The sequence below is a fragment of the Haplochromis burtoni genome, unplaced genomic scaffold (genome assembly GCF_018398535.1).
Source record: "Haplochromis burtoni strain Fernald_Lab_line unplaced genomic scaffold, NCSU_Asbu1 Contig_496, whole genome shotgun sequence".
NCBI classification, from domain to species: domain Eukaryota; kingdom Metazoa; phylum Chordata; class Actinopteri; order Cichliformes; family Cichlidae; genus Haplochromis; species Haplochromis burtoni.
In genome coordinates, this window is record NW_024582857.1 from 205544 (window position 1) to 222940 (window position 17397).

Sequence of the window (17397 nt, forward strand, 5' to 3'; positions counted from 1 at the left end):
CATTCAGCTTTGATATTAATGAGTTTTTTGGGTTCATTGAGAACATGGTTGTTGTTCAATAATAAAATTATTCCTCAAAAATACAACTTGCCTAATCATTCTGCACTTCCTGTAATCATAAAGTGGGAAAACTTTGAGTTAGGTTTGCTGTCAAAATTCCACAAGAGTAACAACAATTCCATTAACTTGGCAAGAAAGGAAATTTCCATAAATGTCTAGCACCAAATTGAACCATTGTTACACTTGTCAAACAATATCAGTTAATAAGGACTATACAATATGAGCAAAAGTTATACAGTAGTGCAGTTTGAATTTAAGGATTAATAAGTTAAGTGAAAATTGGGTAGAAAAGGGAGAAACTCATTAAACCCATAGGTATGCATAGGTAGAGCAGTAAATGTTCTCTCCCAGATTCAGATTTAGTGTGCTGCTGTTTGCGTAGGGCAGCACGGTGACGTGGTGGTTAGCACTGAGAAGAGTTTGATTTCACCAACTAGCCGGGCTTTTCTGGAGCTTGCACGTTCTCCCCATGTTTGCGTGGGTTCTCTTCAGGTACTCCAGCTTCCTCCCACAGTCCAAAGACATGCAGTTAGTGGGGTTAGGTTGATTGGAAACTCATAGGTGTGAATGTGAGTGTGAATGGTTGGCAATTTCTATGTGTTAGCCCTGCGACAGACAGGTGACCTGTCCAGGGTGTACCCTAGCTCTCGCACTGTGGGTAAGTAGAAGAGAATGGATGGATGGATGCTGCAATTTGCTCAATCTATTCTTTAACAGCCTGTCACACTAAGTGTACCCACTGCATTTTTAACAAGATTTCTTTGACTTTTTTCTATATCTATTAATGTAGTTACTACATGCATATAACAGCACTGACAGAAAGGTTTTCAATGCTCCAGTCAAACAGTACAAAAATGTAACCTGCATCAAGTCCAAGAAGACGATTACTGTATATATCAGCCTCACCTTTGCAGGTGCGTCCGTTGGCAGCCATGACATATCCATGAGGTGGACAGGCACACTGATAGCTGCCTGCAGTGTTAACACACTGGAAGGCACAGAGGTTCCCGATGCTCTGGGAGCACTCGTCAATATCTGTGTAAAACACACACATGCACATCTCGTCACTGTGATTAAACTGTGAGGAAAGAAAGGTTCAAAAGCAGTCGGGCTTTTCAGCTTTACCTCGAGCATTGTGTGTATCTTATGTGGAACATCAACTACAACTTGGCATCAGGAGAAGTTCTCTGCAGCTGGAACATCAACCCCTTTTATGGGAAATTTATACCAACACATTTACCTCTGTTTTATAGAAAACCGTTCCTGGGTAGGTTATTTTGGTATTGATTGTCCTGTCTGATTTCATACATCACTCATCCGATTTCTCTACTGTGAAACTAACAGCAAGAGAACGACAGTCTAATATTAAAGGTGTTCTATGTATTCATCATTTGAAGCATGTTTTTCTGTTGTTGGCTTTCCTGACACAACCCCAAAAAGGACGTGTGTCTTCAGCAGGAGTTGAACCAGCAACTGCGTAAACCACTATAATGCAGCTATAGTGTATTATATATGTAAGTGCAGTCTGTGCATGGTTTTGGATAATAGAAACACTTCAGTAAATGCAGCTGAGGTTCACAACTCTCTGACTAAGTAAATCACAAGTGTTTGTGGGTAACTATTTGTTAAATTTCACACATGTATCTAATTAGATGTGTCTAAATGTGTTGACTGTAAATCACATAAACTGTAGGAATAGAGCAGTATGCTGGACTGAGGTCTCCATCGATCTCTCTGAAGTGTTTCTACCACACTGGCAACCTTGGAAGAAAATACCTTCACAGGTGTGCCCATCATCTTTCAGGTAGTAGCCTGGGCGACAATAGCATTGATATGAGCCATAGATGTTGGCACACTCCTGGCTACAAGGGTTTTGGTCACACTCATTTGTATCTGAGCACAGAAACAAAAAAATACAATCATAAAATTGGACATAAACGTGTAAATATTTATGCAAGCTGTATGTTAGGAGTTAGATAGAAAAAACAAATATTTGTATGTATATGTTGTAATGTTGCTGCCTCCCCAAACACCTTTGCTGCTCTAGTCATTTATCCAAGACACTTTGTTCAAGACAAGTAACTTGAAAAAAATCGATCTTAAAAGCGATAATCAAAACCCAACGATATCCTTCAGACAAGCGTTTATCTATAAACCTCAATGAACGCTAAGCTTCACCTTTGGAACAGAAACATTTACATCTGGATTAAGTTCCTTCAGTCACGTCTGTGACAAGCTGGACATAACGTGACTGTGCTCTCTGAAGCACAGTCACAGCTCCAGCATGCTGACGACTGACAGCACCTGAACCAGGAAACTATTATTAATACTCTTATCCCAGAGATGGAGACTAAATTAAATGGCAATGGAAAATAGCCTTTATTGATAACAGTGACTTACAAAGGAGACATAAACAGTTTCTCATCAATATACTTAATCTCCAAAGTCTGTGCAAAGACTGCTTTTGCCTTTTGATGCTGATGTTGTGCCCGGAGGCTCGCCTCTGTGATTTAAGTTCTTCATGAAAAATAAGACGGTCTGTCTAAACAAGGTGGCATTTAAATTTTCAATATGTCAGAGGAACAAACTGTCTAGCTTACCTTCGCAGTTCTTGCCGTCGAATGCGAGGGAGAAGCCAGCTGTGCATGAGCAGCGGTAGGAGCCTGGGGTGTTTTCACACTTCTGGGCGCAGAGCCTGCCAGAATAGCGCCAGCACTCATTTACATCTGTCAGTACAAAAACAGGAGCTATTAGGCAGGAGATAGCCTTGAGGCCCACCAAGAACTCAACACACATACTCGATGAGCTTCCCTTGAAGGCCATCCCTCTTTTAAGCCAGCTTTCTTTTGATTGGCTGCCTCTCAGACGCTTAAGGTTTGTCCAAACACCTATTGCGTGGGACTTTTTATGAATAGGAATACACACAATTGTAATACACGACAACAAAAACTAAAAAAATAACATATTAGGTCAACATTGAAGTAACTACAGCATACGCTCCAATTTCCTGAAAAAATAAAACCCAGTTAAATATGACTTTCTTCAAATAAACACTCAATGTTAAATATTATTGGCTAATTCTTCACAATTTGTTCAGTTAAATTCAGATCAATTCAATTTCAGTTATGTAGTTCAAAATCCCGTTCATTTTACCGTGTCATTATTTATTTAACAAGAAATGGAGCAAAATGCAGAAACAGTGAGTAAAAAACTAAGTACATGCTGTGATTCAGTACCTTGTAGAACCATCTTTAACAACAATAACTTCAAGTAATCATTTTCTACATCCCTTTATTAGTCTCTCATATTCTTTTTTATAACGTTGCTTCAGTTCATTGAGATTTGCTTACACACAGCTCTCGTAAAATTACAGTGTGTAAAATGTCAGCTGAGTTCTGCTTTCATACTCTTTAAAACATTTAAGCCTGCTTGCTGACATCTGTCTGGAGACTGGACGGTTGCATGTCTAATCTGCTGACAATTAATAATTATGAGAATTATGAGAATATCAGGAATAAATATGCTTTATGTTTCGTCCAAGAATTGAAATCCACAAATAAATGGTAAATGGCCTGTATTTATATAGCGCTTTTACTAGTCCCTAAGGACCCCAAAGCGCTTTACATATCTAGTCATCCACCCATTCACACACACATTCACACGCTGGTGATGGCAGCTACATTGCAGCCACAGCCACCCTGGGGCGCACTGACAGAGGCGAGGCTGCCGGACACTGGCGCCACCGGGCCCTCTGACCACCACCAGTAGGCAACGGGTGAAGTGTCTTGCCCAAGGACACAACGACCAAGACTGTCCGAGCCGGGGCTCGAACCGGCAACCTTCCGATTACAAGGCGAACTCCCAACTCTTGAGCCACGATCGCGTGAGAATTATGAGAATTATGAGAATATCAGGAATAAATATGCTTTATGTTTCGTCCAAGAATTGAAATCCACAAATAATAAGCATTTTTTACAAATGATAGGCTGAAAGTGTAGAAAGTGTTGTCCAACCCAGTTTGGTCAAATCTGACATCATAACAGAAAAGCTCTGATTCAGTGAGCCGACGTTTGCACCCATAGCTTCTCTGGTTTCATAAAGTGCTCGATAAAGTGAACCTTCACTCTGAACATCTTCACTTGCAGACGTCACACAGTGATACGTACCAGTGCAGACTTTGCGTAAGGCGTTATACTGGTAGCCTGTCTGGCAGTCGCAGCGGTAGCTGCCGGGGAGGTTGTGACAGATCTGGCCCACTCCACAGCGGTGCGTCCCCATCTGACACTCGTCAGTGTCTACGCAGGCAGAAAGAAAGATGAAGCACCTCAACAGTGACCCACTGAGCACCCGAGAGGGTATAACTTAAACACAGCTAAGGCTTGTTACAGTACAAAAAGACTAGGCATCAATGTTCTCACTCTCTGGGTATTATTATTTTGTTATTTATGTTTTTAAAATGATTTTTATTTTTTAATTATTTTGGAAAATAATTGTTGGTGTGTATCAGAATAAATATTTTCTTGGGAGAACAATTTATTAAAAACAACAATTACAGACCACTTAGGGTTAGTTTAGGGAACCAGTGAGTATTTCAGAAAATTAGTTAAAATTAAAGTTAAAAATTAGTCAATTTCCTTATTTGTGTGTAATACTTTTAAAAATATGGGGGAGTGGTGTGAAGATAGAAAAATGAATGAGTATGAAGCAAGATTTTAAATGGCAGGGACAACGGCAGGCCAGTGGGATGGGAGCTAAAACTGGATCTATTCAATACAGAATCACTACTATGGTAGAGTAAATGGCACATGTTTGCAGACAAGTTGGCGTCTTCAACATACAGCACAGGCAACGACTGCAATCTGCTTGCGACCAAAGTAAAGAAGGAGGTTTCTGATACAGCACTCCCTTTGTGACTCTTGGCGGCGACATTTCCTCTTGCTCATCGACATCTTGATCAAACAAATCACTCAGTACTTGCATTGTCATTTATAAGAATACAATTAAATGAAGCATAATTTGACACCATTTAAGAACTGCATGTAAGCTGAACAAGATTTAGTTGTTCTCATTTTAAGTCTGTCTTTTTGAGCAGTTTTGAGTACCAAAGCAGCAACTGAGTGAGAGCATCGATGCATGGTCTTTTAGAAAAACTCTTGTGCCACAACTGTACGATGACCTTTAACTGAAAAAATAGAAGTGATTATAAATAATATTCACTCTTGCATTTTTCCTGGTTGTATCTAATCGATTGAAACTGTGTCTTGGTCAACAACAGGGCCATCAGTGCTTTCATTCACACCTTTCCACAACACCATCCTCCTGTGTGAGTGGTGCATGTTGTGCTAAACCTCACCAACACACTTGGCTCCATCAGGGCTGGCGTGGTAACCATGGCTACACATCACAATCTTCTTCTGGCACGTGTAGGAGCCAACGGTATTGATACAGTTAAAGCCTGAACTGCAGGGCTCAGTCAGGCTGCTGCACTCGTTTATATCTGCAGAGTCAAAAAGATCAAGAATGAAGCTGTGACTGCGCGGAGGCTCAATCCTGATAGGCTTAAGATTACTTCAATTCAATTTTATTTATACAGCATCAAATCACACCAACAGTCTTCTCAAGGTGCTTTATATTGTAAGGTAAACCCTACAATAATACATACAGAGAAAATCCTCCCACCCTCAGACAGATCTGTGATGTATGTGCAGTCATCTGCAGGGAGACATTACCACTGATGATTACTTGCTCTGCTTTGGCTGTAGATCAGCCGAGGTACACGGGGCAGTTTTATGACATCAGGAGCACCCAGAGGTGAATATTATGTTTCGCTCATTTTGCAGTGATGCTGCCCTGCACGGCACTGAGAAAAGTGCAAGTAATCCAAAGAAAATTGGATTACATTCTGTTTAATCTTTGTGTTAGCACAGTGATTTGTGTTGAAGTGAGCTCAGGAACAAGAGAAAATCTGAAGTCTTGTCAAATACTTTTTCACAGGTACAGCGTGACATCTTGCTATGATAAAGAATCCTTTAAAAAAATTCCTGAATCCAGTGGTGAGCTCAGCTTAATGCTCTGAGGGCTAAGTCATCATCAGCGCTTTCACCAACCCTAATGCTAACTCCAGAATATGTCACTTCTGTTACATTACTCTCACAAGAATCAAGAATTAAGAAGTAAATGCAAATCCATAAGTTTTTGGGTAGCCTTCCTACCAAACAGATACAGAAGTGAGCTAATTGCATAAAGTGCTTGGCAGAGGTAAGAGCTTTTACCACTCATGGACCACTGTGTCTTATCATGTGTGTAAACTGTGTCAGAAAGATGACTTTACTATACATAGACTGATCAAACGTATTGTTGTGCATAATCACTGCCCCAAAAGACCCATGTTAGCAATCTCTTGATATCAGTAACCAGCAACGCCATCGGAGGTTAGGTGTATGTTCTTACTTTGGTTAACCTTTTAACCCCCCTTTCACCTATTTGGAACACTCAGAAAGCTTTACATAACACAATAACTGTAATGCAAAAATGAAGAAAAGACACTTGATTTAAAATCTTTTAGTTTGAAACTCTTAAGAAATATCAAGATAGTTAAAGCCTGGTTAAAAGACAGTTAAATATCAAGAGTCCGAGTAGTACTGCAGCATGGAAAAACACACAGACACAGGCACAATGCAGAGTAAGTTTGATGGATGGCTCTGCTAAAGAGGCTCATTTTGCTTAAGAATTGTCCTTACAAAGAATAGGACCAACTCTATCAGCTGTTTACTGGTCCTGAGTTAGGATGTAATGCTACCCAGCCTGGAGAGTATGGACAGTCTCTTACCAATACAGTTGCCATGAGAGTCCTGTGTGAAGCCACTGATGCACTTCTGTTTGGGATTACACAGGAAAGAGCCCACTGTATTCTCACACACAAGGCCCATGCCACAGTTATGAGTTCTCATCGTGCACTCATCAATGTCTGTAAAGAAGGAATAGATTTGCATTAGTTTATCTGCACAAAGCAATCTCTCAATGCATTATTCTGTTACAAGAGGCTCTGTAAATTTAGCTCGAGCTCTCCGGCTGTTAGTAGTACAGCAGGGGGCACTGTGACTCAAGCACAGAACATTTACACACTTTGACTCTGTCAGTGTTTAACTGGAGGGAAGAATTCAATGAAAACATAGCTTGATTCGACTCTGCAATTAACAGAAGTTGAACAGAACTTAAATGACAGTTATTGAATCTCATGAGCAATATGAGAGTTTTTTCCTTTTTTTCATGCCGCAAGTAGTTCATTTTATCCTGGGTCCTCTGAGCAGGTCTTAATTTGACTTTTCTCTGTTGTTAATATCAGAGGGATACTCTTCCAACATTCTGTCACTGCTTTCATATAACTAATTACTTTTTTTGCCTGCTGGATGGTTGACTAGATACTACCTTCATGTTATGCTTATACTGATTAGTCCTCTGTGATACGAGTCACATGAGCTTCAAAGTGCAGCACCACCAATCCTGCTCTTTGGTTGATTATCTTGTAACATATTGAACCTTGGTATCTGCTTAAACCCACACTTTACTGTTTGGGCCAAGGAAACATGAACTTCCTGTCTTTATGACGATTTGCTGAGTGAGCCTAAATTAGGTGACTTTGGGTAATTGTTTTTGTATTAAAAGTAGTCAAAGATGTTGTCATGTTGTTTGAACAAATCCTTGATATGAAATATTTACCTATTAACATACCAGAACAACCCTTTAAGTTGACACGTAGGTAAGGTCAAAAGTTTTAAAGGTATGCAAGCACTTGAGTCACAGAGGGGCAGTTCGGCTGGGATTAAATCCACCCAGAACTGTATTTATTCTGGTTTATGTTAGCGCTCGCTATTATGCTGACATAGACCATTTGCAAGACATGGATCATATGATACCCAAACAGTCTAATAAATAATCTGGCCATTTTCAAATTATTGCATTAGCTAATGAAATAACTATCACCAAAACCCCAGAGCATTGTTAATCTAGAGCTAGCTAGCTAACGCTATACGAGCTAATGAAGGACAATAAAAACAACAGCCAAATTAGGGGTTTGGTATTATTCAGTTTAGACAGGCTGTTGTCCAACATACACAACACAGAATACATAAAATACAACATAATGCTACCGTCAGTCTTGTGTATATCTTGTAATTATTTTGGTTGATGCAGGCTTGCACACTGTCTGTGAGTATATGCTGCATACCAATGTGACTAATACTCAGTGAATGTATTTAGTCTCCTTTAAGATGCAGTTGACAAAGTATGGCAGGAATGTTGCAGTGAAAATGATTTTTGCATATTTCTGCATCACTAGTGTTAATTTGATATAAATAAGTGAGGAAACAAGGATCTAGGACAGTACAACAACAGCAGCACCTATTGCATTAATAATGATGCACTACAGTACACTGCAGTCTTGTATTCATGGATTTATGACCCCCAAAGGATTTCCAATAATATGTGTTTTCAGTAATACCGCTAAAAAGATCAGTAGAGAGGAGGAGGTGACAAACAATAGGACCAGAATGGCTTGTGTGTGAATCAATGATATGCTGCCTCAGTTTGAGCCAGCATGCTGGGCTTGCTTGCTTCTTGTTTCTGGACCCTCTTAAAATTTCTGAAAAAGTGGCAACAGTGAGTCCCACACTCCAACACAAACACGAACCCCAGCCAAAGGTAAGTGCCAAGATGTGGAATTACACCAGAGGAAATCTCACAATAAGAAGACAGCAGCTATACCTTGACACACATAAATATGTGTTCGATGAAATGTTTAAATGGAGTATTTTTAATATTCAAAATGTCAAAAGATTTCAAATTATTTTGTTCACATCTGTAATTAGATTCCTGTAACTTTCTCTTTGTGTACTTTTTATTTTTAGTGTCTCATAATTTAATGTTTAAATGAAGCTGACTCCCAGTTTTTGTCAGCCTCTGTACACAAGCCTTTATTAAATATATGACATTGATGCTGAAATTTCTACAGCTTCACAATAACTACATTAAACTATAAGAAATATGGCTCACCAATGCTAGTTTAAACAAAGTATTTTCTTTAGTAAAACTCCCTTGCTTTTTGTTGTTCGTGCTGTAAATGGCTACAGCACTTGCTGTATTCTTGTATTCTTGACGTGTAGCTGCTAAGTGAAAAGAAATGAGAGATGCTGAGTGCATCAAGCCCTCAGCAGCCTGGGCCTATTGCAGCAGACCTAAGGGCTGGTTCCGGATCATCGGAGCCAGCTCTAACTGTAGACTTTATGCCAAAGGAAAGTTTTACTGTAAACTTAATCTTGTCTCACTCCCAAATGCAAGCTAGGAACTAATTCTACAGAAGAGCGGTCCGAAAGCTGCAGGCCCTGCCCATTCTACTTTTAAAATACCCCAGGAACCACAAGTAAACCAGCTGTCTGAGAGCAACGTGCTGCATTGGTGTGATATGATACTATGAGGTCTTTAAGATAGCACCTGATTGCGTGGCTGAGTACAACAATCTCAGTTTTATCTGAATTTAGAAGCAGGAAATTAGAGGTCATCTGAATGGCACTGAAAATGTATGCCTTCCAATAATACTGCCTAAGGGAAGCATGTATAATGTAAATATTGCTCTCAACATTGAACCCTGTGGAATTCCATGATTAACCTTAGCGTGAGAGGAAGACTCCCCATTTACATGAACAAATTGGAGTCTATTAAACAGACTGCAGTGCCGTACCTTTAATACCTTTAATACAGAGAGCTCTTATCTCTGTAGTAAAATATAGTTATCACATACAAAGTGGTCAGAGACCATAAGAAGAGCATTTGTAGCCTTCACTGGTGCTGTTTCTGCACTATGATGAATTCTGAACTGTGAAACTCTTCAAACAAACCAATTCCTCTGCAGATGATCTTGAATTACTCATTCATAAAAAGAAGATTGAGATTGGTCTATAATTAGTTAAGACAGCTGGGTCAAGTGATTTTGCTTTTATATCACTGTCCTTGCTTTTGTTTTTACAAAACCAAATCATCCTGAAAATAAAAAAAAATCCTGCATATTATATTGAAGAAGACATCATTTCCACCAGCTATTTCAGAGGCTCTGGAAATGACTGCTGGGTAAATTGGTTTAATGAAACACATCAGGATCAATGAACTCACCCTCGCAAAGACTGTTCCGCAGCTGGTAACCAGCAGGACAAGTGACCTGCAGCTCGCACACAAATGAACCCACTGTGTTCACACAGCGCTGGCTGGGCTTGCAACTGTGGGCACCAGTCACGCACTCATCCACATCTGCAGAAAAAGACAACGGTGACTGTGTGTGAGACAGAGGGAGGGAGGGAAGATAACAGGGGGTGCAAGAATATGATGTGGAGGTGAGCTTGCTGATGGACGGGTCCCGTGCATAATTTTGCCCCCGTGCTCAGGCTCTCCGAGTGTCACAGAGATCGAGCTCAGTGAGTTGGCAACAGATGGACAGCAGCAAAACTTCAAATGAAAAGTCTCTCTTATGCGTAAGAATTTGTGGCAGAACAGGAAATTACAAGTTTTTGCTTTTGCTTACATGAAAACCATCTAGCTGGGAAGCCTCAGGCATGAAAGTCATTCAGTGCTACAGCTAAAAACCAAGAGTTGCAGTGAAATGTACAGCTGAGCTCATTAATACTTCACAAACAACAAACAGAGGCTCTTCTACCAGAATAATTGGAAGAGAAAAGGATGTAGACGGAGAGAAACAGGCCTTAGCTTGAAGAATACCACATCATCTGTCAAACATGGTGAAGGCAATGTTATGGCATGGGTCTGGTGTTTCTTGATTATGATGATGATAGAAGTAGTAAGCTGAATTTTTCGGTGTACAGGTGTGCACTCTGCTCAGATTCAGCCAAATGTTGCTAAATTAATTGCAAATTCCTTCACAGTCCAAATGGATAATGAGCCAAAGCGTTCTGCAAAAGCAAGATTGTTTTCAGGGCAAATAATCTGGATATTAATCAGTGGCCAAGTCATTCATCTTTTCTCAACCCAACAGAGCATGCTTTTCAGGTACTTAAGAAAAAATTGAATGCAAAGAGACCCACAACCAAGCAGAAAATGAAGGCAGCATCAGTAAACGCCTAGCTCAGCATCTCAGGGGAGGAAATGGAGCATTTGGTGATGTCCATGTGTGCTAGGCAGACACTAACTGCAAAAAATAGCAATCTTTATAAACTTTATAAACCTAAATGAACCAATAATCTATTAACTCAGCTGTATTCCTGCTGTTACTTTTGTAGGGAGGTGGCCATCACGGTGCAGTGTAAGTAGGTATGTCATAAATCTAACACATTATTATCCTATAATTTAATTTTATCCTCCCACTACCCCAGACAACCTCATTATAAGAACTTTATTAATCTATTGGTCTCTTAACCCCCTAAATTCCCAGTTATCACTGGATGGCACTCATTCTAATGCTGTGCAATCTACATATGCAATGTTTCTTCTTTTTAAATTGTTCTCCCAAGTTTGGGCAAAAAACAAAGAAAATTGTTTGTGTAACTAACACGCAAGACGAAAATTTCAATTCCCCCCCAAAAAAGGCTGTTTGTCCTTTCTCCAGCCTTTAGGGCTACAGCTGAGGTTATCACCACTCATGACCTCACAGGGTTAACATCCACCAGCTCATCAGCTACCTTTAAAGGTTTAAGGTTAAGGTCAGGGTTCAGTTAACATCCACCTCTTTTTAGAGGTAATAATTTAAATGTCTTCAAACTGGAACACCTGGAATGAACAAGCTTTACTTGAAAGATAACCTTTAAAAATGTGTCTATTTACTGCAGCATGTGGCCAATAGATGACCAAGTTGAGTTTTGTTTGTTCCTTTGTAATATTTGACTTTGAAGAAGTCAAATTGAAAATAACAGGTCTTGGCAAAAGCTACATGATATTTTGCTTGTTAAGCGTGTTTGTGTGAAATGAAAAAACAGTTGAGAGCCTTTAAATCTTTATCAGTCAAACTGTGCAGCAGCCAGTAAACAGGCGCTGTTGATTTATGACAGCAGTGGCCTTGTGCTGAGACGGTGGATCGCCGCTCTGTCGTGGCTCGTCTTTATCAAACGGCTGCATTCCCTTATCACGCATCACATGCGAGGCCGATTAGTTGGATGCAGTGATAGGGTAACGCTGGGATTATTGTGTGTGTGTATGTGTGTTTGTTTGTGTGTGGCAGCCATCCACATTTGAAGATCACCCCAAAATATGGTGCATTCCACAGGGAACCAGACAAAAAAGGTGTTGTACAAAATATGCTGGAGAAAACAAAAATCTGGAACAAGAGGGAACATATTCTCCTGTGCTCCCCGTGTGTGTGTTTGAGTGCCAGCAATCCCTTTTTGAAAAGTCTTTGTCGACTTTCAAAGTTTTTGCCGTGGGGAATTTGAATAAACTGTGTGCCTTACAACACCTTCCCACAGGCAGGAGTAAAAACACAGATCTGAAGTTTTCAGCGTGTACCTGGCTTTGTCACATCCTGCAGCTTTTTTCCTGTTAACCTCATAAAACTGCACCTCATCACCTCTCACAGCTCAGAGCGTACTTTATGGTATTATATGAGCCCCCTGTGGAGCTGCAGCAAATGCATTTGTCTAAATAAAATTAACAGTTTTCCCTTCTTGAGCAGCGCAGTGGTGACAAATTCTTGTTTGCGAGCTATCTTTGCAAACGTCTCCATTTCTTCCTCAACTGAGAGACATCTGTTATGAACATTGTAGGGAGGGATATTTCCAGGGGCAAAATCCTCCTGAGCTCATAGACCACCCCTTCCTCTGGGCGCTGCTGGCCTTCAAGCACAGGGTTAGACAGGACTGTTTCCAAAGTTTGCGTATTGCCAGTGGTGCAGAAAGTCTCCTTCCACCACAGCGCTCTGGTGGCCAACGTTATTTCCAGTTTGTCATTCAAATCCGAAAAAGCAAAGGAAATCGGGCCTAATGCTTCAATGTCCCTACACCTCTGCTGACTTGCCCCGTGGAGACAGCCTCATTACACAGTGAAGCGATCCAGTACAAGGTGGAAACAACTTATTTTTGAGAAATACAAATGCTTAGTTGAATGGACAAGGGAGACAGCAGTTTGAAAGGAATTCCATCAAGAGCGAGCACAGGGAGATGTCCGAAAGGCACCACAGAAGAAAACACACACACAGTTTTTCCTGCACACTTGACCCAGCAGACAATGAAGTATTTATTTATTTTTTATTTTTTTAAGGTCAAGCTGCAGTGAATGAAGTCAGCCTTGGCTTATTTGCCGAACTAGTTTTAAACGTGGAGGTTAAAGTTGCACGCCGCGAGCCTGATTCCACTGTCGGCTGTGACAGCGGATAAATGAAGGCAGCTAAACCACACAGAGTGGAACAGATGCATTCAGGTGTGTACCTGTTATTGGGGTATTTTTTTCAGGCTTTTACAATTTGCACAGATGCAACTTTAGTTTCCAGGTTTTTGTGTACAGACACTGAAAATGATAAATTGATGAGCCAAAAGATCACTGACAGAAAATAAAGCCAATAATTTTGATTCAGTGTTGTCGATGTTAGTGGGTCAGAGCAGTGAAACTCGTCTTTGCTGAAATATGTTAATATACGAAAAAGGACTGAAACAGTACGCCTCAGTTTTTCTAATGCTGCTCTAGTAAATGAAAGACATATGTCAGCAGGACTCTTGGGGCTCTGGTAGCTCATTGCTTAAATTGTTCTATAATTATAAAATAGAAAGTTTCACCTCGACCCATCCAGTCACCAGAGGTTTCTTGCTGTTAAAAGGGAATTTTCCCATCCCACTGTTTTCAAGTGCATTCTCATAGGGGGTCATCTGTTTGTTGAGGTATTGTATGGTCTTTACCTTTCAGTATAAAGCCCCTTCAGGTAACAGTGGTTGTAAACCAGTGCTATGTAAATAAAACTGAAGTAAATTTCATTTACATTCCTTTCCAGGCATAAACTGAATGACTTGATTGTCTGAGAAAAACACTAAAATATTGCCTAAACCTTGAGAAACACCAGGAATGTCTGTATGGGATGATGATATTAGAGTCAGATTAGAGATTTTTTTAGCCTAGATTGGACTGTGATTCAGAAGACATCGTGGTCAATCAGTGTCATCTTCCACAAAGACAATCCTGACCATGTAAGCGTCCAGATTATGGCAGCAATGCAACCACAGAGATGATAACATAGTGGAGGATGTCATCCATAGTTATCATTCAAGTAATAACTCTGTAAGCTTTCGATCTCCACAAAACACTCGAAGGAATGCAAAACAAATCCAGTCCTGCCCGCAATGGTTTGTTTAGTCCCAGTTCAGAAAAGGGTGAAGGTGTCAGCCACATGCACTGGAGCCAACTGTGTGTGTGAATGGGTGTACGCCCCTGGGATGTTCATTTGTCTGAACCACATGTATCATTCAAGTTGTGCATAAAACCTTCTCTTAAAAACAGTCTTTTCTTAAAAAAAACATCTCCATGGGAAGAACTGTGTGCTTAAATATTACCAGTTATTCACATTCATATGCAGCTGAAAGCGAGATCACGAAAAGCAGCTGTATTTACCCTGTAAACCTGCAAATTAAAATATAACAGTCTCAATAAGGGACGACTCGCAGGTTTTCTGATGGAAGTGCTTCCATTTGCTAAACAAATTACAGAAAAGTGCAAATGATCCCAGGTGTTAATACTTTCACAGTGCTTTCACAGTCTGATGCACCCTCATTTCAAAAACACTCAGGATCATGTGCAAATCATTTAAAGTCTATATTCCATTAAAATGATAGAGCATATGAAACCCTCTGTGTTGCATCACCTCTTCTTTAAAAACAGTGCTTTTGCTTCATAACAGATTTCAGCTGTTCCTCCTTTTTTAATGTCAGCAGTCTTCTAATAGTTGCAAACGGTGGTTTGACATTGTCTTGCACAAATAAGCAAGTCCTTTCCTATGGCCCTGAAAAAGATGGAGGCATATGTTGCTTCAAAACTTGAACAGATGTGCAACTAACTCATGACATGTGCACTAATGTGCAATCCCCGTACCATATGTATATTTGAACTGTGGGCTGAAACCAATCAGGTGGTCCCTCCAGTTTTAGCCCACAAAGCCTGGAGACCATAACCTCCAAAAATAAGTTCAGCCCCTTTATGAAATGTTTTGCTTGCATTAAATTCAAAACTAGCATATACTTTATTTTGCACTTCATTCCAGCACAATATATTTTTGTTCATTTTACACACCTACCCACCCACCAAGCATCAACAGCAAGTACTCCAGAGTTTACTTCACAGTCTACTTATATATCTTTCAAATCCTCAGCACCCCCTTGCAATCATGACCTGTCATGGTATTTGCTTTGTTTCATTCCACTCTGCACTAAATGTTGCCCACCCACAAGTCCACATGTGGGAGCACTTTAGGGAAAGAAAGTGCTCACTTTGCTCACTGAATGAAATGATAGGAGGGAAAACACTTCCTTTAATGTAGTACTTGTTCATCTTGAGTGTTATCCTGTCTGGTAACAGACTCAGCACTTCCAGCACACACTTTGTTAATTTTAGTGATTTCACACCTAAAGCCTCCTACCAGTGTCCCGAGCTACCACACAAACATGCTGAAAGAAAGGTACTGAGTACATACACAGATGCTGTGTGTAGTGTGTGATATTGCAACAACTGCTCCCACAGAGTAATTGGCTATGGTTGAATCATGCTTGAGGCGACAGTTTCCACCACCTAACATTGGGAGCCCAATCAGCTGATGCATTGTTTAGCATCACGAGACCTTCATGAGTGACTGAATCCAATTAAAAAGTGCCCCGACCTATGGACAGACACTTCATTTCACTGCAGCTCTGTCATCCGGCCTGCATGTATTTGTTCCTTTATGCATTCACTGGGTTTGTTGTTGCTGTTAGGTTGCTTGTTACCTTGTGGTAACCAGGCTTGAGGGAGACAGCTTAAGGGATACATATGAGCTTTGTGAACCACTCCAATTACTGCCAATGGTAATGTGACAAGAAAGCACGGCGGCCCTTACCTTCACACATCCATCCATCTGTCATCATTGAGAACCCCGGGAAGCAGGAGCAGCGAGCCCAGCCTGCCACGGCCGTACACTGTTGGCTGCAGCCACCGTTGTCTGCAAGAGACAAGCAGCATGATTACAGTCGTCTCTGCATTCCACACAGCTACACCTCCAGGGCAGTCATTTGCAGTCATGTTTCTCATCTTTGTACTGTTTCTCTTGCTCTCCCGAGGCTACGATGGACCCCACCTTCCCTCCCGCACACTGATCATTTGCTCCCTGCTGGAAGGAGCCTCTCATGAGCCATCGCAGTCACACACCAGAATCAATTCTCCCTATTTAACAGCTCAATAGCTCTGTCACAAAGAGGCATGGGCCAGGAACTGTTTCCCCACAATCTCTAACCAACACATTCCCCTCTAAAGCTCTGTAGCGGCGAAGGCCGCTCTATACATCGATCAGGATCTTCTTATAGCTAACAGAGACACTTTGAAGGAGTGGATTGTTTCACTCGAAGTTGGACTTTTGAGCTTAAGGGTTTGCAGTGCTCATCTCCCACTGACATGATTAGGATTCTGCTAATGAAGCTGCTGAAAGCTTAGATTAACTAATACTAATCAGTTTATTAGTGAAAACATGTTGTGAGGCAGCTCTTCCTGTTTTGACCTGTCGTAACTCTGGAATGTTTTACCTGTGAGCAGTCAGGAGGCGCTCACACACATCGTGTTAGTAAGAGCAGAAATGTATGACTTCTATAGACAGAGTTAGAAAGTGAATGCAATAGTGATGGCTTGTTCATTTCCCCACCATACATAAAGCCATAACTCATTCTCACCACATATTACACATGTTTGGACACATTTTGGCGAGGTCTCTCTTGGAAAATAAATTTTAAACTCAGTGATAATTTTTACTTTTAAATAAAGGATATTAAAAAAAAGCTTTAACGTCTTAACATCCACCATGTCACTGGCTACCTGTTCAGACCTAGTGTTGGATTTTGTTTTAAGCCTACAGGATGTGTTTTTGACATGTAAGAATTATATATACAGTGGCTTGCAAAAGTATTTGAACTTTTCCACATTTTGTCACATTACTGCCACAAACATGAATCAGTTTTATTGGAATTCCAACACAAAGTGGTGCACACGTGAGAAGTGGAACGAAAATCATACATGATTCCAAACATTTTTTACAAATAAATAACTGAAAAGTGGGGTGTGCGTAATTATTCAGCCCCCTGAGTCAATACTTTGTAGAACCACCTTTTGCTGCAGTTCCAGCTG

The 17397-nt window shown here is 40.6% G+C and overlaps 1 protein-coding gene across 1 annotated transcript in view; it reads right to left on the reverse strand.

Annotated features, from left to right (window-relative positions):
- The window catches only part of fbln2 (fibulin 2), a gene marked incomplete at its 5' end in the record, with an annotated part of 40822 nt that overhangs the window by 12055 nt on the left and 11370 nt on the right, over nt 1-17397 (reverse strand). Inside the window, 8 exon segments of the mRNA XM_042213911.1 lie at nt 967-1095; nt 1837-1953; nt 2661-2786; nt 4227-4355; nt 5414-5557; nt 6890-7027; nt 10225-10359; nt 16124-16225. Of these exon segments, the coding sequence (XP_042069845.1) occupies nt 967-1095; nt 1837-1953; nt 2661-2786; nt 4227-4355; nt 5414-5557; nt 6890-7027; nt 10225-10359; nt 16124-16225 (1020 nt within the window).